At 40.1% G+C, this 20,441-nt stretch overlaps 1 protein-coding gene across 1 annotated transcript in view; it reads right to left on the reverse strand.

Moving 5' to 3' along the window:
• The window catches only part of Hsd17b4 (hydroxysteroid 17-beta dehydrogenase 4), a 64,721-nt gene that overhangs the window by 36,788 nt on the left and 7,492 nt on the right, over window positions 1–20,441 (reverse strand). The window contains exons 3-9 of the mRNA XM_041660496.1: window positions 15,396–15,503; window positions 14,511–14,570; window positions 12,003–12,024; window positions 11,865–11,911; window positions 9,893–9,977; window positions 8,153–8,340; window positions 2,939–3,030 (exon numbers count right to left, since the gene is read on the reverse strand). Of these exons, the coding sequence (XP_041516430.1) occupies window positions 2,939–3,030; window positions 8,153–8,340; window positions 9,893–9,977; window positions 11,865–11,911; window positions 12,003–12,024; window positions 14,511–14,570; window positions 15,396–15,503 (602 nt within the window). The remainder of the gene's footprint in view (window positions 1–2,938; window positions 3,031–8,152; window positions 8,341–9,892; window positions 9,978–11,864; window positions 11,912–12,002; window positions 12,025–14,510; window positions 14,571–15,395; window positions 15,504–20,441) is intronic.

Genomic DNA, 20,441 nt, shown 5'->3' on the forward strand with positions numbered 1-20,441 from the left:
CCAGAAGAGGGCACCAGATCTCATTATAGATGGTTGTGAGCCACCATGTGGTTGCTGGGAATTGAAATCAGAACCTCTGGAAAAGCAACCAGTGAGTGCTCTTAACCTCTGAGCCATCTCTCCAGTCCCACGGTTTGAAGTCTTATATGCTCAAGCTACACCCAGTGTGGCACACAGTCTCCTTTTGCTGCCTGAAGATCAAGATGTACATCAGCTATCTCTCCAGCACCATGTCTGCCTGCATGCAGCCAGGTTTTCTGCCATGATGATAATGGACTGAACCTCTGAAACTGTAAACCAGTCCCAATTATGTGTTTTCCTTTATAAGAGTTGCCATGGTCATGGTGTCTCTTCACATTAAAAACCCTAACTAGGACAATATGCTCACATCTTTTATAATATATCCAATTAATAGTGGATTGATCAGCTTCAGTTTTGACCACAGGCAAAGGCAATGGATGGGGAATTGGAGAAATAGACAAATTTTCAAGAAGGCAACTTAAAACTTTCAAACATCAGCCTTTCAATGAACAATCCTCAAACATTCTGTCACTGGTTACTTAAAAGCATGCCAGCACAGAGCACTCTTCTGACTGACCCAAAGCTTTAAAGTAAACAATATGGCTAGATATTTCCTCCTAAACATTCATTCTAAATTTGGAACCACATGGAATCACCTTAGCTGACATCAAAATCAAAGCCAACATAACAAAAGATGGTTATTTTCCTCTGCTAAGACAGCACATATTTCCTGCTCAAGGTTCAAGTCATTCTGGGCAAAACACAGTTTCCATGGTCCATCTCAGCAAACACTATGAGCCATTCTCAGAACAGCTGGCTCTTTGCTCTTTCTCTGTTGGCCTGACTTACTGCGCTTGCCAAGTATACTTCATTTCTGGACTTCTATATCATTAGAATCTTACTAACCCTTTCCTCTGGTTGCCCTTTAGATATTTGGAAGGTGTTCAAGGGTAAGCTTTTCTAACTTCAGACCACCTAACCTGACTTGAGCAATTTGGTAACAACATCACCTTTAGCCATATTGTGAGTGAAGTAACAAACTACAGGGGCCAAAATATCTGCACCAGCTGAACCAATCTCATCTCCCACCAGCAACTCCAGGAATCCATCAGATCTGAGCAAAGCATACCTTCAAGTTTAAACTCAGATTATTTCATATATTTCCTACTATATTTTTCAATTGTATACATCAAACGTTACTCATTAAAAAATGTCCGCACATAGTAAAAGAAAGTAACAACATAAATTTTTATATGCATGCATGATCTCAGCCATATGAGTACAGAGATGAAGATTTATATAAAATATCCCATCTGAAAGAACAGTCTATGTAAAATGTATATCAAATAGAAGACTGGAAGGAGATATTGGAAAATTCATAGCAGTTCTCAGGACAGTAATAATGCATGGTTTTTATTCTCTCCTATTCACATTCTTATGTATTTAAGATTACCGCACAGATGATATATTATTTTGTGTAGTTAATAATAATGTAATTATAAGGAAATAAGTAATATTTTGATTCCTAGCTAGGTAGAAAGAGGTCAGATCAAATTTCAAATTTTAAGTGGCTCAATATCATTAAATTTTTCTATTCTGTAAAATTAAGAGTGCAAAGTTCCTTCTACATCTAATTTCTGTAATTTACACTTAGTTGGTATAATTAGAAAGGTGGATGTATATAACTTCACTCAAATATATGAGACCTTTCCTCCTTAATTCATTCATCAGCTTGTAATTCAAATGAAATTGGCTAATAATATATTAGTTCAAACCTAGGCAGGTTCTTATGCTCCTAAGAAGCATTTTTAATTCTATAGTCTATATACTATGGGTTCATTACTGTTAGGGTAAAGGGATGTCTAATATAGAATGCCTTGGCTAAAATAAGGAGATCAATCACAAATGGATATAAAAATATGTAAGTTAGCTGGGTCTGGTGGTGCACACTATAATCCTACCTGAGCAGCTGGGACAGGAAAAGCTCAAGTTCAAGGCCAACCTGGGGTAAGTACTAAGTTAAAGGTCAGCCTAGGTGAGACCCTGTCTAAAAATAAAAATATAAACATAAGAGAGCTGAGATGCTGACCGAGCCCTTGCCTTCTACAAAGCTCTAAACCCAGTCTGCAGCAGCACAAACGGTTCCAACAAATGGTGCACTGTACATCATTTTTATTTTGACAATATCCACGGAGAGCTACAGAATAGGGAAAACTAGAAGACCTTACTGCTGAACTCAGAATAAACAAGCTGTATTTACTGCTCTGTTACACTCAAACATCATTTATAACTAAATTGGAGGAAGGAAACACTAGGCTCTCATGCCAAGGGTTTTAAATGGTGTGCAGTTTTCACAAAGACCCCAAGAAGACTAAATTCTGCAGGGTTAATTTACACCACAACCCTGCGAGCCAGCCAGTGCTAGGCCAAATGTTCAAGTTCTGGCCTAGCTGACTCTAAACATCTGTTTTATCATTTATCATTCGTCTTCTTAAATCAATGAGATTTTCTATATTTTACTAAACACATCAAATCAGCCACATTGCAACTAGGAAAAAATATTAAAAATGAACAGCTTTGAAAAAGAGTTTGTAATGATAATGTCATTTTCTAAAACAATGGATCCACACTTGCCCGTGTAAAACAAGGTCTTGCTATGTAGTTCCAGTAGAACACAAACTCGTATCCTCCTGCCTCGGTCTCCAGAGTGCTGGATAACAGAGTAATAGTACATACCACCTTTCCCAGCTTGACACTTGTTCCTTAACAACATATACACAATATGTGACAAGCCAAGTGTTACAACTACAACAGATTTTTTTCTAGATGTAAGCGTTTGGGAAATACTAATATACAGTCTTTTTAAAATTTAATTACATAAACGAGGCTTTAGAAGAAATACAAAGTTTCACAGTACCTCAAATAAGCCACCATTTTCCTCACAGCTCTCATGGCAAAGCCAAAGGACCAGAGGGGCCACATAATCTGGCTTCAGGGCTTCAACAATGTCTAAAATAAATACAAAAACATCAATAAGCAAGAGTACAAACAAGTTTCATACATCATTTTACTTTCTGAAAATATTATATATAAATAATCAGACTTTTAAAACAAATATGATAAAATTTTATGTAGATAATTCATCTAAGTTTAAAAGCTTTTAGAGATTTTTCATCCCAACTGAGAAAAACCTAACATACTCTCAAGTTTCTCCAATCACAGGCATAATGTGTGCCTTTCAACAGGCAAGCACTGTTGATAAAAATAAAACAAAAATGGACAATCTTAGGTACCACTCACTCTCAAAGGAGATCAAAGGGTTACAAACTAGAAAGGAAGAAGTCAACCATTTGCTATTTGCACATGATATGAGAGTATATATAAGGGATCCCAAAAATTCTACAAGGGAACTCCTATAGCTGATAAACACCTTTAGTGAAGTGACTGGATATAAGATTAACAAACACACACAAAAAAAATTAGTAGCCCTCCTATATGCAAACGATAAACAGGCTGAGAAATCAGAAAAACAATGACCTTCATAATAGCTACAAATAATATAAAATATTTTGGTGTAACTTTAACCAAGTGAAAGACCTGTATGACAAAAACTTCAAGTCTTTGAAGAAAGAAATTGGACAAGACATCAGAAGATGGAAAGATCTCCCAAGATCCCAATCAGTAGGATTAACAGTAAAAATGGCCATCCTACAAAAAGCAATCTACAAATTCAACACAATCCCAATTAAAATCCCAACACAATTCTTTAAAAACTTTGAAAGAACAATACTCAAATTCACATGGAAAAATCAAAAAACCCAAGATAGCTACAACAATCCTGTACAATGAAGAAACTTCCAGAGGTATCACCATCCCAGATTTCAAGCTTTACTACAAGGCTATAATAATAAAAACTTCACAGTACTGGCATAAAAACAATTGGGTGGATCAATGGAATCAAATTGAAGACTCAGACGTAAATCTACACACCTATGGACACCTAAATTTTGACAAAGAAGCCAAATTTATAGAGAATGAGAGAAAGCATCTTCATCACTTCCCAGCCTTTTGGCTAAGATCAAGTGAAGAAAACATTTTCAACAAATGGTGCTGGCATAACTGGATGTCGGTATGTGGAAGAATACAAATAGATCCATACCCATCACCCTGCACAAAACTTAAGCCCAAATGGATCAAAGACCTCAACATAAATCCAGATACACTGAACCCCATAGAAGAGAAAGTGGGAAAAATCCTTGAAGGCATTGGAATAGGAGACAATTTCCTAAACAGAACACGAATAGTGCAGATACTAAGATGGACAATTAATATATGGGACCTCATGAAACTGAAAAGCTTCTGTAAGGGAAAGAACATTGTCAATAGGGCAAAACAGCAGCCTACAGAATGGAAAAAGATCTTCACTATCCCCACATCTGTCAGAGAGCTGATCTCCAAAAAATGTAAAGAACTTGAGAAACTAGACATCAACAAATCAAATAATCCAAGTTTAAAAATGGGGTATAGATCTAAACAGAGAATTCTCAACAGAAGAATCCCAAATGGCTAAAAAAATTGTTTAAAGAAATGTTTTAACATTTAAAGGAATGTTCAGCATCCTTAGCGATCGGGGAAATGCAAATCAAAACAACTCTGAGGTTCCTTCTTATACCTCAGAGTTATATCAGAATGGCAAAGACCAAAATTACAAGTGACAGCTCATGCTGAAGAGGATATGGAGCAAAGGGAACACTCCTCCATTGATGGGAAGAATACAAATTTGTATAGCCACTTGAAAATCAATATAGTGGTTTTTCAGAAAACTGAGAACTGATCTACCTCAAGACCCAGCTAGGACCGGGTCTGAATGAGCATGTGATCATACCGGACTCTCTGATTGTGGCTGACAATGGGGGCTGACTGAGAAGCCATTGATAAAGGCACCGGGACTTGTTTTTACGGCATGTTCTGGCTTTTTGGGACCCTAGTCTATATGGATGCACAGCTCTCTAGGCCTGGATGTAGCAGGGAGGGCCTTGGACTTCCCACAGGGCAGGGTTTCCTGCCCTCTCTCAAGCAGGGTGGGAGAGGGAGGAGGGAGTGTGGGAGTGGGAGGGGATTGGGAGGAGGGATGGAAGTGTAAATAATTGAATGGAAAAATAAAAAAAAATAAAAATAAAAAGACCCAGCTATACCATTCTTGGGCATATACCCAAACAATGCTTAATTATACCACAGGGCACTTACTTCACTATGTTCATAGAGGTGTTTTTCATAACAGCCAGACAAAGAAACAACCTAAATGTCCCTCAACTGAAGAATGGATAAAGAAAATATGGTGTATTTACACAATGGAGTATTACTCAGCTGTTAAAAACTACGGCATCCTGAAATTTGAAGGCAAATGGATAAAACTAGAAAAAATTCATCCTGAGTGAGGTAACCCAGACCCAGAAAGACAAACATGGTGTGTACTTACTAATAAGTGGATATTAGCTGTAAAGGATAAGCAAGCTACAATCCAAAGAACAAGAGAAGCTAGGTAACAAGGAGGCTCAAGGGGGACACTCAGATCTTCCTGAAAAGGGGAAACAGAAAAGATTTCATGGTGGACTGGGGGCAGGCAGGGATAGGAACATGAGGGATCAGGTGGGAGTGGGGTAGGGGAGAGTACTGAAAGAGTTTAATAGAAAGGGGGGTCATTCCAGGGTACAATGGAAACTCCCAGGAACATACAAGGGTGATCCCAGCTAGGACTCTTAGCAAAAGGGGATACACAGCCTAAACTGGCCACCTCCTGTGATCAGGCAAGACTGCCAATGGAAGGATTGGGACACCAACCCAGTCACATAACCTTTGACATATAGTCTGTCCTGCCTACGGGATTTGCAGGGATAAGGGTGACACAGAGGTTGTGGCAGTGTCTAATCAATGACTGGTCCAGCCTGAAACCCATGCCATGTGAGTGACACTGCCTGGAGAGCCAGGATCCAGAGGCTGGATGGCCCAGAGACCAGGAAAGAAGCAAACATGACTATAAAAAAAAGTCAATGTAATGATGCCTAATGATATTCTGCCATAGTCATGGATTGGTACCTAGCCCATTAGTCATCAGAAAGCCTTCATCCAGTAACTGATGGATACAGATGCAGAGACCCACAGTCAAACAGTAGGCTGAGTTCAGGGAATCCTGAAGAGAGGGAGGAAGGATTGTATAAGGCAGAGGAGTCAAGGACATTACAGGAAAACCCACAGAATCAACTAACCTGGGCTCATAGTAGCCCACAAAGACTGAACAACAACAGAGAGCTTGCATGGGACAGACCCTCTGCATGTAGGTGACAGTAGTGTAGCTTGGTCTTCTTGTGGGACTCCTAGTAGTGGGAGCAGGGGCTATCTCTGACTCGCATGGCTTTTGAAACCCTATTCCTCATACTGGGTCATCTTGCCCAGCCTTAATACAAGGTGAGGTACTTAGTCTTACTACAGTTTGATATGCCATGTTCTGTTGATATCTACGGGAAGTCTGCCCTTTTCCGAATAGAAATGGAGGAGTGGATGGTGGTAAAGGTAGAAGGGAGATGAGGGACTGGGAGGAGAGCAGTTGGAAAACTGTGGCCAGGATGTAAAAGACAGACAGACAGACAGACAGACAGAATGAACATACCTTGTTGTAGAATATTATTTTAAGATGTGTTACATTGGTTTATGCTATGAAACATTTGTTTAATGATGCAAAGATGTGTTGCATTCCTTTATGTTGTATTTGTTTAACTCTGTGAAGTTGTGATTTTTTTTTGCCTATCTAAAACACCTGATTGATCTCACAGCTAAGCGGCCAATAGCTGGACAAAGAAAGGACAGGTGGGGCTGGCAGGCAGAGAGAATAAATAGGAGAAAACGGAGGATCAAGAAGAAAGGAACGAGAAGAGAACAAGAAGAGGAGGATACTAGGGACCAGCCACCCATCCATCCATCCACTCAGACACCCAGACACTCAGCCAGAGAGTAAGATTGAAAGTAAGATACACATAAGAAAAGGAAAATGCCCAGAGGCAACAGGTAGATGGAATAATTTAAGAAAAGCTCGCAAGAGGCCAAGATAAAAAACACTGATGACAACTTATGCTGGAGAGGATGTGGGGTGAAGGGAACACTCCTGCATTGCTGGTGGGAGTGCAAACTGGTGCAGCACCTTTGGATGTCAGTATTGTGATTTCTCAGAAAATTAGAAAACAATCTACCTCAAGACCCAACAATACCACTTTTGGGTATATACCCAAAGGATGTTCAATAATACCACAAGGACATGTGCTCAACTATGTTCATAGCAGCATTATTTGTCATAGCCAGAACCTGAAAACAACCTAAATGCCCCTCAACCAAAGAATGGATAAAGAAAATGTGGTACATTTACACAATGGAGTACTACACAGCAATAAAAAATGACACCATGAAATGTGCAGGCAAATGGATGGATCTAGAAAACATCATATTGAGTGAGGTAACCCAGACCCAGAAAGACAAATATAATATGTACTCATTCATATGTGGCTTGCAGACATAAAGCAAAGGAAAAAAACCAACCTACAGTTTAAAACCCCAGACAACCTAGACAACAAAGAGGACCCTAAGATCTACATGGATCTACATAGGAAGGAGAAAAAGACAAGATCTCCTGAGTAAATTGGGAATGTGTGGGTCCCAGGAGAGGGTAGAACAGGAAAAGGGAGTATGGGAGGGGATGGAGATAAATGTATAGCTCAATAAAAAACAAATTAAAAAGAAAAAAAGAAAAAAGTTGGCAAGAAACAAGCCAAACTAAGTCTAGGCATTTATAAGAAAAAATAAGACTCCTTGTGATTTATTTGTGTATTACATTGTCTACAAAAATATATATAGATGTCCACCTAACAACACAGAGAAAAAGGAGGAAGGTTCATTTCTACGAGGAAATTTACGGTCACTTTTCATACTTTCCACTGTACTCTAAATTTTTCAACAGTAGCCATAGATTACACAAAATGCTTTTGAAATTGGAAATTTTCTTTAAATATTCAGAAAATCAGATCCTTTTGCCAAGCTTACTGCACACCCGTGTGACATGAGTACAGACCCTGAGCACACTCACCTTCCGGCATCACAGTCTGTGTCATCCGGGACCCCGCATTGGGGGCAATGGTGTTACAGTGAATGTTGCTCTTCCTGCCTTCAATTGCCAGAGTGTTGCAGAGGCCCAGAATGCCCAGCTTTGCAGCACTATAATTTGCCTGGCCGAAGTTGCCATATATGCCAGAAGCTGAGGAAGTCATGATGATCCTAAAAGAAAGCAACCCCTCAGCATCATCTCTCCCGTGGTTTGCTAACACTGACACCCGACCTCATTCCTGATGCTGTGGAGTCTGTCAAAGGCAACTCTACAAACCATCCTTCACTTCTCATGGCTGTGATTCCTATAGTTACAGTACTGTTGATATAAATGTGATGGTTCAAAACTCAACTACAGGATTTAAGTGCATAGAAAGGATCTCTGGTGTGAGCCAAGTGAATTTAAATATAGCAATGTTTATATATTATCTATAAAAACCAAAAATATTTACAAATATAAATTAGCAACATTAAATTAAAATTTTAGCAAGAAATAATATACTTGTAATTCTCATCACTTGTCTGCTCAGTTTCTGAATAATTCTAAACGCCATCTTATAACCTAACCCACCCTCACTCAACTTAGAACATATAAAATAAATCACACCATTTACTTTCAGAACTGTCAAGATCATGATAAAAAGAGGTCTCAGAAAAATTTAGCATTAATACCAACTGCTCTTATAAGTGTCTGAAGGCTAAATTGCAGGGCTGAGCCTGACATCAGAGTAGACAGTACAAATGGACCCACATCGAGTTACACTTCACGGGAGTCCTGTTGCCAAGAGTTCACAAAGTCTAACCCATGGTGTGCTAGCACAGAAGAAATGGCAACTCATCTCTGTCTAACTGGTTAGTGGGCACAACAAATAACATTGTGGTTAAGAGCAAATCTTCAGTGTCTACACAGCTTTCTATTATTGTTGTGTGCAGTTTCCTACAAAACTAAACATCTTCCATCTTGAAAGGAAGCACATTAAGTCACACAATGATTACAGAGGTGAAATAACAGGATGTTCTGAGGAGAGGTAAAAAAAACATTCCATGCTGCCATGATGCTGGGAAGCTCATTAAGTAAACTACTCAACAACTTCAGGAAGTCCCTGAAACCAACAAGATTCACTAACCTTTCTCTCCCCAAGGGTATAGAAGTAGTAAAGACAGTTGCTAAAAGACACTCTCAACCTAGCTGAGCTGACTGGAAGAGGCTCAAATCTACTGAGACACCTGGAATGTCACTCCCCAACCTGTTGAATGTCCTGCAGGCTGTTCAGTGAGCTCCCGATATCCAGCTTTTGTGAGCCGTCACCATGCTAAGGTGTTATTTTGGTGACACAGTTGTCTTTGAGTCATTTATGCTCCTCTTAGTGGCCCATAACCCATACTTCTTATTTTGTTTTGTTTTGTTTTGCTGAGCTGAACTCTGGTGGTTTCTATACTTCTGGTCTATTGTTGGCTCTCTATCTGGGATGAATAGACATTGATTCACAATTCATATCCCCAAAAGTAATGTCACACAACAAAAGTGATAAAGGCTCATGGGAAATGTATTAAAACTAAAGAGCACATGGTAAAAGAAAAACACAGACCTAGTGAGTGTGCACTGTCCAGCACTTTAGAGCCTGCACGTATGTGAGAATACTTGCCCCAGGACCAGACAACTGTTTAAGAGCACTTGGTGCAAACACCTCCAGTCCTCTCTGGTGACTTCAGATAACTCTACCTTCCATATTTCTGTTTCTTCATATGATCCCACGCTGCCCGGGTCACTTGGAAGGAGCCCCGCAAATGAACTCTATGAATTATATCTAAAACGGAAATTATTTTCTATATATTTTGTCAAAAGTTAAGTATGCCTTAGAATGAGCTTATATAAACATATTAGACTTGTATATATTTACACAAACATATCATTTTATATCCAGCATTTATAGCCACCTACTGTCATATTCAGATAACCACTTTTGCTTTTGTCAAAATTATACAACCAATCAGTAATTCATACCCATACCTGTGAACTTTTCCTATAACTTATAAAATTATTGTAATCCTTGTATATATCTAAGCATAATGCTATTCATAATTAATGACCATTCAAGATAAAAATTTGTTACTATAACCTGCATGAGCAGGGAGACAGTTCAGTTGGTTTTTTTACATCTCTACCTGAATGTGTACCAGGCAACACAAACTTACCAAAGCAAATTCTGACTACCCACCCCTAAGTAAGCATGTGTAGGGGTTCAGCTCAGCTGGCAAAGTGTTGTCACATATGCACGAGACCCTGGGTGAGAGTCCCAGAAGTCATGGGAGAAGTTAGACAATGGAGGTAAATGTGTGTAGTTCCAGTGGAGGGAGGCGAAGAAGGTCCTGGGCCTTCCTACCCCAGCCAGTCTAGCCTAACGATGTGCTCCAGACCAATGAAAGGCCCTGGCTCAAAGGAGGTAGGTGGCATTTCTGAAGATGATAATCCAGCATTGTCTCTGGCATATAAATGCCACAAATTCACATGAACTAATATATGTGCATTAAAAGCAAATATCTAAATAAATAATACCCATGAATTTTACATATATAACTTGTACAAGAAATAACAAAACATAGTTAGACCACACTGCTCATCATCGGGGAATATTTATAAAATACTCACTGTTATCTCTATTTTTGTCATGATTTTCAAATGAGTTAGAGGGGTCTACTTTCAATGACTTAAATCCAGTGAACCAACCATTTGGGAACACTTTAGAGAAACAACTCTAGATTGAGTGTTGTCTTGGTTTTGACCATTCTTACCTATTTGGGTTCACTCTGGAACCCCCAAAAATGTTTTTATACAAATATATATGAAAGGGAAGGTAAATACAAAACCAAGACTAGAAAAGGGGGTTACGGGTTGGGGGACTGAGTAGGGTGGAATCTCTTCAGTTAGACGGCAAAGGCCCACATGCTAGCCAATCTTCTCTTTCTCAGCTTTCCTTTCCAAACTGTCCCAAGGAAAAGGGACTAAAAGCTTTCCTTTGCTTAGTTCTGGGTCACAAGGATACCATCCATGCCTCTTCCAAAAGTTCAAGGGCCAGAAGCTGAACTCTAGCAATGATGGGATCACCCCAGCTTAGCTGCTAAGCCAGCCACTGTCCCAACACCGATTTGTTTACCTGTGATGGCTGATGAAAACTACCACAAACAGGAACAGAAGAAAAATAAACTACAAATGTGATTTCATCATTGTATCAACTCAACCTTGGCAACACGGGAAAGGAAAATGAAAAATATTTCCTATTTATTAGAAACTTCAGATAAGCGTGTAGGTTTTGTTCTACTCTCCTAACATCTTTGATTTTAATTTGTAGTGCCCTGGGCTCTTCTAAATCCTGCTCTACTCCCGGAGGGCAAGAGGACAACTATATAAAACATACAAAAAAAAAAAAAAGAAGTTGACAGCCTCTTAGGGAGAGAAAAGGAGAAACATCACAAGAAACAAAACTGTTTTCCGTAACTTCTGCAAATGACTTACCTAATTTTTAACAAATATTTAAAAATATGATACTTCTAACTATAAAAATCATTGTCAATAGACTAAATTCATTTATATTAACAGCAGCAAATGGCAAGTATTTCCTTAACTACATAAACACATTAAATATTAAAAAGACAATGTATAGTTCCGTTCCACAGAAGCATGAGAAACAGCTTACCCCAGTCTTCATCACTTATCCTGGAGAAGGAACGGTCCCTCAGGATTCTAAAATATTGATAATACGTATGGTCAGAGTAAAAGGGAAAATATACAGTGATGACTACAATGGTGTGTAAAATGAAGATTAAAAACTCACCCAGCATTGTTGACCACAATATCTACAACATAAGAAAGGTCAAAGTTACATAAACAAAAGCAATCATATTAATTTGCACCTGCTTACAACTCACATTTATTTTAAAAACTGATTTTTAAAGCCTACCCCCCCCCCCAAGAAAAACTAAACACAACAAGAATGCTGCCAAAACAAAATTTCATAGCGACAGCCAAAATGACTAACTGCAAACAACACAATCATCAATGTCGTACCTTCCTGTCAGGCATAAGTATCTATATTTCCTTTCTTCTACCAAATCCTTTTCACTCAGAGGGCTGGCTACACCCTCTTGAGTTCTGAGGACTCAGAATCAATATAAGCCATCTTGCACTTAACTTCAAGCCCACTCAGAAAGGTTCTCTCCTTGCTCCTGAACAGAGAAAAGATCAAAAGTTCAGGAAGTCACTAAAGCAAGCATCAGGATTCAGGCCTGCAATCCAACCACTTGAGAGGTGAGGGCCAGAGGCTCTTGAGATGAAAGCCAGCCTCGACTACACAGCCAAGTCTGAGGATAGCCTGTACTACAAGAGACCTTGTCTCAAAAAAAAAAAAAAATCCACCCCCCCCCCCAAAAAAAAGAGAAGAAAAGAAAAGAAAACCACTGAAGTCAGAAACTAATGCTCTATTTGATGTCTTCATAAGTTCACTATCCAAAGCAAGGAAAGCTTTTGCAGATTCAACCACTGGAATCCTTGGCTGTCCCCATCCTCTGCCTTCACACTCTGCGGTTTCTGTACCTGTCAAATAGCACCTGACCATGGCTCTTATGATCTGACCTAACCAAACTAGAACAAGAAGTGTGTTAAACTCAACAAGGGAGGGGCACACTCAAGTGACAAAAGGAAGTGTCGTCCAGACTGAAAACACAGTTTCCTTTCCCTTTAGCGATCCATTCATTTTAGTGAGAATGTGGGGGCTAAACCAGGAGGAGGTTCCAGAAAGAGAGGAAGGACCAACAGTACACTTCTAAAATGAAGAGCCTGATTGTGCTGGGTAGTTTTATGTCAACTTGACACAAACTAAATCTGAGAGATGGAAGCCTCAATTAAGAAAATGCCTCCCCATGAGTGGTGGTGGCGCACACCTTTAATCCCAGCACTCAGGAGGCAGCGGCAGGTGGATCTCTATGAGCTCAAGGCCAGCCTGGTCTACAAGAGCTAGTTCCAGAACAGAGTCCAAAGCTACAGAGAAACCCTGTCTCGAGAAACCAAAAAGAAAGGAAGGAAGGAAGGAAGGAAGGAAGGAGGGAGGGAGGGAGGGAGGGAGGGGGAGAGAGAGAGAGAGAGAGAGAGAGAGAAAGAAAGCAAATGCCTCCCAAGATCTGGCTATAGGCAAGCCTGTGGGGCATTTCCTCAATTAGTGATTGATGGCCCACTGTAGGTGGTGCCATCCCTGGGCCTGGGTTCTATAAGAAAAGAGGCTAAGCAAGCCATGGGGAGCAAGTGAATAAGTAGAGTTCCTCCATGGCTGCAGCATCCGCTCCTGCCTCCAGGTTCCTGACCTGTTTGAGTTCCTGTCCTGACTTCCGTCGATGATGGCTGGTGATATGGAAGTGTAAGCCACATAAATCCTTTCCTCTCCAACTTGCTCTTTGTTCACAGTGTTCATCACAGTAATAGAAACCCTAAGACACACACACACACACACACACACACACATATATATATATATTTCTTCTAAATTTATATGCTATCAAATCTTACAAACATAATTATTAAAATGAATGCACCAGGTCCATTACTGCCAAAATACTGATTTATCTCAAAAAAAGTATTTAAGACTTAATTGAATTATGATTAAAAAGGGCAAAGATTTTATGCTCATAAAACTTTTTAATCATTTAAGGTGCAAAAAATAAAAAAGCTAAACATATATATATATATATATATGTTATTATATACCTCACCTATTATGAAATAAAACAGGTTAAATAAAATATTTGAATTATAAGACAAACCCAAAAATGTAATTAGCAAGAGAGATTTGTTTGTTAAAGAAATGTCAATTCAAAAATATTGTATTGGGAAGCTAGGAAATGCTTTATAAGGCCATGTACCAGCTAGCTTTCATTGTCAATTCACCCACCCTATAAGCACCTGGAAGAAAGTTTCACTGAAAGATTGTCTACATTGAGTTCGCCTATGGGCAAGTCTGTGAAAGACTATCTAATTAAACTAATTGAAATGTGAAGACCTGGCCCACTACAGGTGGCACCATTCCTTAGGCAGAGTTTTCTGAACTGTGCATGGGAAATCGAGCTCAGCCCAAGCAAGCAAGGAGCATGCACGCACTCACTTCCCCTCTGCCAACCACTGCCGCCATGCCTGGTATTTAAGCTCTGTCATGACTTCTCACAATGATGGGCTGTAGCCAAGGCCTACAAGTCAAAATAAATCCCTTTCTCCCCTAAGTTGTTTTTCCTGGCAGTTTTTAACCATCACAACAGAAATGGAACTTATAGAAACCACACAAGCCAGGAAAGCTCACCTATTCTGCCAAAAGCATCCAGTGCTGTCTTCACGAGCTTCTCTCCTTCTTCAACCGAATCTGAGAAGAACAACGAGGACAAAACATCAATAGTTTTCCCACAAATCACTTTCTGTGGCTCAGGGCACACGGCTGATACTATCACCAAAAAGAAGTAAACTCAAAAAAGGCACAAGCAATCAACAGAGTCTAATATTACCAAAGAAATGTTTATGCCAGATAGATAGTTCATTAACCAGCAAAATCAGGGTAGACTGGATGAATAAAAGATTCTTGCAAGAACTATAGCAATACTGCCCAATAAGACTGCTTATGGAAAAGGGGGGGCAGCTGACCCAGCAAAGGCTGCTCACCACTTAGCACAGTAGACTGAGAAGCTTTTAAAAGAGTGCTAAGAACCGGGCGGAGGTGGCGCACGCCTTTAATCCCAGCACTCGGGAGGCAGAGGCAGGTGGATCTCTGTGAGTTCGAGACCAGCCTGGTCTACAAGAGCTAGTTCCAGGACAGGCTCCAAAACCACAGAGAAACCCTGTCTCGAAAAACCAAAATAAAATAAAATAAAAGAGTGCTAAGAAGAATAAAAGATGATGCGGTGGAGATACGCGAGATCTTTAGTTTAAACCAACCTGTAAGAACACAGCAATCTAAGTACCACAACCATTGATGAAATTACCTACATTAAAAGTTTAGAGATTTCTCACATATGATATAAAGTATGTTCTCAAAAGGCTTGGTAGATAGATAGACTCTAATTTCACCGTTACAGTGTAATGCTGAGTTACATCTCAGAGATGACTAGCGTGAGCAGTGTTCATCAGCAGAAGGAAAGCTGAGAGTAACGCTTGTCACATACCGTTGCTGGCACAGTCTATGCCTGTCACATACCGTAACTAGCCACTGCCTTCCCACCTCTCCTTCTTATTTCTTCCACGACTTTGTCTGCAGCTGAGGAGCCTTTACCAACTCCCTTGAAGTCTCCTCCTAAGTCATTCACTGCAATGCAAAAACAAGCAAACAGTTCATTTTTCACATCTTCCAAGTACATTAGATATAAAATCCAAATTATCAGTGCATCTCTTCAATCATCTGCCCACGTCCCCAGCTACATCATCACCAGTCTTACCAAGTACAAGGTAAATGTGTGTGATTAAAAGAGGCCTCTTGGCTGGGACGCAGCTGTGCTGTGCGGTGCTCACCTCACGTGGGCAAGCCCAGATTCATCTCCAGCACCAAGAAAACAAAGTTTGCAACACAAAGATGAACAGCAAATATTTAAACCCGGGCTCTGATCATGAATTCTTTACTTTCACTATGCTTTTCCTCTTTGGAATGGAAAGAGATATGACAACCCCTTTTGAAAAAATAAAAAGGGGGGGGGGGATGAGTGAGGGAGGGGTGCGAAAAAAATCACTTCAGGAGTAAATATACAAGAAAACAATGCAGAGGTTTCGAGAAGCTTTAGAACAAAGAAAGAAGTGGGCCTTGGAGTTTCTGACTTCCTGAAAGTTAAGTGAATAACAGAAGTTTTAGCCTAAGTACTTATCCAGGCCAAAGTAACCGAGTACTAGGGACAGATGACAAACTCAACTACACAGAATTAAACATAACATGCAAGCACTAATGATACGTACAGATCAATGCCAAGTAACCTAGAAAAGCAGAATTTAAGAGAAATATTTGGAGCATTTGGAGTAGATGGCTCCTGGAAGGGGGCTGTGGGGAAGGACTTGGTTTTCTTTAAGGGGCTGGCCACTGGGAGTCTGGCCATGCTCCATGGGGTATAGGGCCAATACAAACTGGCCCTCCTCCTCTTCTTCTTCTGGGAAAGGAGGTCACAAGGGAGGGTGGGAGGTCTGACCTGGGAGGGCTTGGGAAGTGAGTGTGATCAGGGTGCATGATGTGAAATTCCCAAATCATCAATAAAATACGATGTTTGCTGGGGGAAGAAAAGTATTTGTGGTGAAGACTGCATTGTGAATGTCATTCCTTTATGGCTGTCACATGATTTCAGCATAATCTAATAAAGTACTAATCACAATGGTGAGAGGTTACATACTACAATTATGTTTTCCAATATTGATGAGGGTTTTTTTCTGAAGGAAAACATCCTTTTTAACTGAAGTGAGGTGATAAACGAAGGAGAGAGGAAAAAAAAGCAAACACCTTGCACACTAAAAACTGCCACAAGAAATATGTTTTCAGTTCTTTTTTTCTTTTTTAAAAAAATGAGTTTTCCAAATTTAGGCAGGGATGTTTTCCTAATCTAGTAATATTATCAATCTTGTTGAAAATGAAAACTCTCTGTAAATACACAAATAATAAACAAGTTTACACTACCCTCGAGACATGGAAAGAGGGATGATTATTCAAAATCTGAATTCTATTAATTGTTCATTTCCATGCAATTATTTAAATGACAGAAAACAACTACTTAAAAACTATCAAAACTTAGAGACAGGCAAGAGTTTTGATGACTCTTTTTAAATTAATTTTACATTTTTAATTAAAATATAATTACATTACTTCCCCTTCCCTTTCTTCCTTCTTTAAAAAATAAAATAAAATATCAGAAGAACTTCTAAGACCAAATTGACAAATACAGCATTTCAGTGTAATGAAACACTGCCCCCAAGTGGAGAAGTTAGAAAGTGCAATCAGACACAAACACTGAAGGCTGGATAATGCAGAGAAAAAGGACACTTTGCTAAAAGTACTGGAACAGTTAGTTACTCAATAGATGGCCACATTAGAAAACTAAACTATCAAATTCGCTCCGTTACCAGGTCTCAATCCTGCGACCTAGAAACACCCTATTCTAGTGCTGAATGGCTGGGAAAGCAATAATTTACAAGTTTATTTGTAATCAAATATGAAAAGCATTGTCGGTACCGATGCTATGTAGCAAGGCTGCCACTCCAATGCATGGTCAAAGTTCCAGATGCAATAGTAACACACCAAGCAGTTTATATTTATGTAGGTCTCCCATCCTTTAACAGTTATAAACTGAGGCATTTAAGGTTCACAGTTCTTTAAAACTTCACAATAATAACTTCTCCTGTGTTCAGTGATTAAAACAGTTTACACCTTAATTCAGACTAGTATAAGCAAATGTTAGTCTAGAACCAGAACTTCTTATTGTGCTCCTCAGTCACTCCCAGGTTACTTGACCTTAAAAAGAAGAATCATTTCTACTGAGAAAATCAAGCACGTTCACTTGAGGAAGACACAGAAAAAGGCTAAAACAGCCACTCCCCTCAGGTCAATGGCCTGCGCGGGTAGATCATGATAGCGGAGGATAGCATTCTCAGCTGAATCAACAACAAGTTTCTACAGTGTGATATATTTGTCAGTTCTCCCTTTAAAAGTCCCTTTCAGGAGCCTGGGTCCCAGCATGCGCATGTAATCCTTGCACACAGGAAACAGGAAAGAGGACCAACAGCTTCAGAGACATCCTTCGCTACGCAGTTAATTCTAAACTAGCCTGGCTATGGCAGATCCTAGCTATATAAAAAAAAAAAAAACCCAGCTCACACCCCGGAAGGTCTCTAGCTGGGCAGTCTACTAAGGACTGTTTTGTTCTATTTGGTTAGGTTGGGGGTTGGTGCTCCTAAAAATCTGCTCTCAAGAGTTTCAGTATATAATGGCTGTATGGGAAATTCACAGATCCAGGGAATTCTAAAATACACATGGACAACACCTCACATACATACACACTCACACAATCACACACATATACTCACACACACACTCACACAATCACATACACATACACACACTCACACAATCACACACACATACACACACTCACACAATCACATACACATACACACACTCACACAATCACACACACATACACACTCACACAATCACACACACATACATACACTCACACAATCACATACACACACTCACACACACACAATCACATACATACACACACATACATACACACACATAATCACATACACATACATACACTCACACAATCACACACATATACTCACACACTCACACAATCACATACACACACTCACACAATCACACACATACATACACTCACACAATCACACACACATACATACACTCACACAATCACACACACATACTCACAGACTCACACAATCACATACACATACATACACTCACACAATCACATACACACACTCACACAATCACATACACACACTCACACAGTATTCCACAATTAGCTTCACAGGTAAATAAACTAAAAGAGCCAAATCATCCAGCTGTAGCCATCTGAGAGCTGCACACAGAGAACTCCCACTTCCCACAGTTGCCCGTGCCGTGGCTGTGGCTCTGAAGAACTCATAAGCGCCAGCCACTGCTCTAACTCACGTTTCTCTGAGCACTGCTGACCTCACGCTTCATTCTCAGGTCCTTCACCGCTTCGCCTGCTTAGTTCACCACACTTTGTTTGGAATATGTTTCTCAGATACATTTTTTCTTTTTCTTTTTCTTTTTTCTTTTTGTTTCAATACAGGGTTTCTCTGGCTGATTAGGCTAGCTGACCACTGGGCTTTCAAAGGGCTGAAATTACGGCTACTTGGGCCATGACATCCAGCATTTTCTTCTGTCGTGACTTCTGGGAATCTAACTGAGGTCCTCAGGCTTACACAGCAAGCATTTTTACCAGCTTTGCCATCTCTCCAGAACCTGCTCACCTTTAATCTGCATAAACCATGCAAACCAAACAGACTCACTTCCCTCAGGGCCCCTTTTCCACCTCACTAAAACTTCCAACATTCTTCCTCAACCTCTCCCTCTTCAGAAAAGCACAGACCCTGGCCTTCAATTTCCTCAGGACTCTTAGTTCCCAATTTAGGTCCAGGGCTCGACCAGGGGCTTCGCACTCTAACCCTTGGGTCTGCAGTGAACTGCCGGGTGTGCTGAGAAGTCCCTATGTCCCTTTCCTTCCTTCTACATCACTCCATGCCTAGCTCGCTGCAGCTGTCCCTAGGTGGTTGCCATCTTAAGACCTTTGCTGCTGCAGTCAGCTTCCCAAGGCAGCTGTCATGGTGTCTCAGCACCTTGCTCAAATCTGTTCTAGTTTCCTGCCATTCGGTAGTCAACGCTGAAGCCGCCATGTAATCTAGGCTCACTTCAGCTCTTTCACTAACCACAGGCTCTTCCCACGATAGTTTATATATAGTTTACATAGCAATTTCTTCTAACTCTCCACCCAACGATCAAGAGTGATACTTGCTTAATTTGAAGGGCACTGCATGTGTACGCATGCTCACACTCATATAACATTCCAAGGACCTGTCTCCGAGTCATATCCAGTTCCTGACGATGGAGATGAATGAGTGAAGGAGATTATTACCAAGCCTGGCAACCTAGGCTCATCCCCTGGACTCTCATGGGGGAAGGAAAGAACTGACTGCTACAAGCTGTCCTCTGAATGTTACATAATGTTACATGTACATTATGGCATGCACACCCCATCCTCCATGCCCACACATACACCAATAATAATAATATAATTTGAAATTTTGTTTTAGAAAGAATTACTTTGGGGCTGGGGATATAGCTCAATGGAAAAGCACTTCCCCAGCATGCATAAATTCTAAATTCAATCCCCAGCACGAGGAGAAAGGTCATTTCATCCCGCTGAGGATGGAGGTCAGAAGGAAACAGAACATGTGCATGCAGCAGGCACAGAGCCTCAAATATAATCCCTAGCATCGCCCACATCCCAAAAGAGGCATTTCATTAACTTTACAATAGCTTGGTTCCAATGGATTTTTTAACCAGTTTATATTTATGCACTGATAACTACCAAAAAGAATTTCTAAACATATGTTATTTGGGGATCACAAAGGTGTCAAGGAACTCATATGAAGGCTGAAAGGAAAGAGCTTTCCTTCCACTACATAGGTCCGGGGGGGGGGGGGGGGGGGAGAGCACTCA

This window comes from Microtus oregoni, unplaced genomic scaffold (genome assembly GCF_018167655.1).
Source record: "Microtus oregoni isolate MIOR12 unplaced genomic scaffold, Mior012 000011F_ref0000422, whole genome shotgun sequence".
NCBI classification, from domain to species: Eukaryota; Metazoa; Chordata; class Mammalia; order Rodentia; family Cricetidae; genus Microtus; species Microtus oregoni.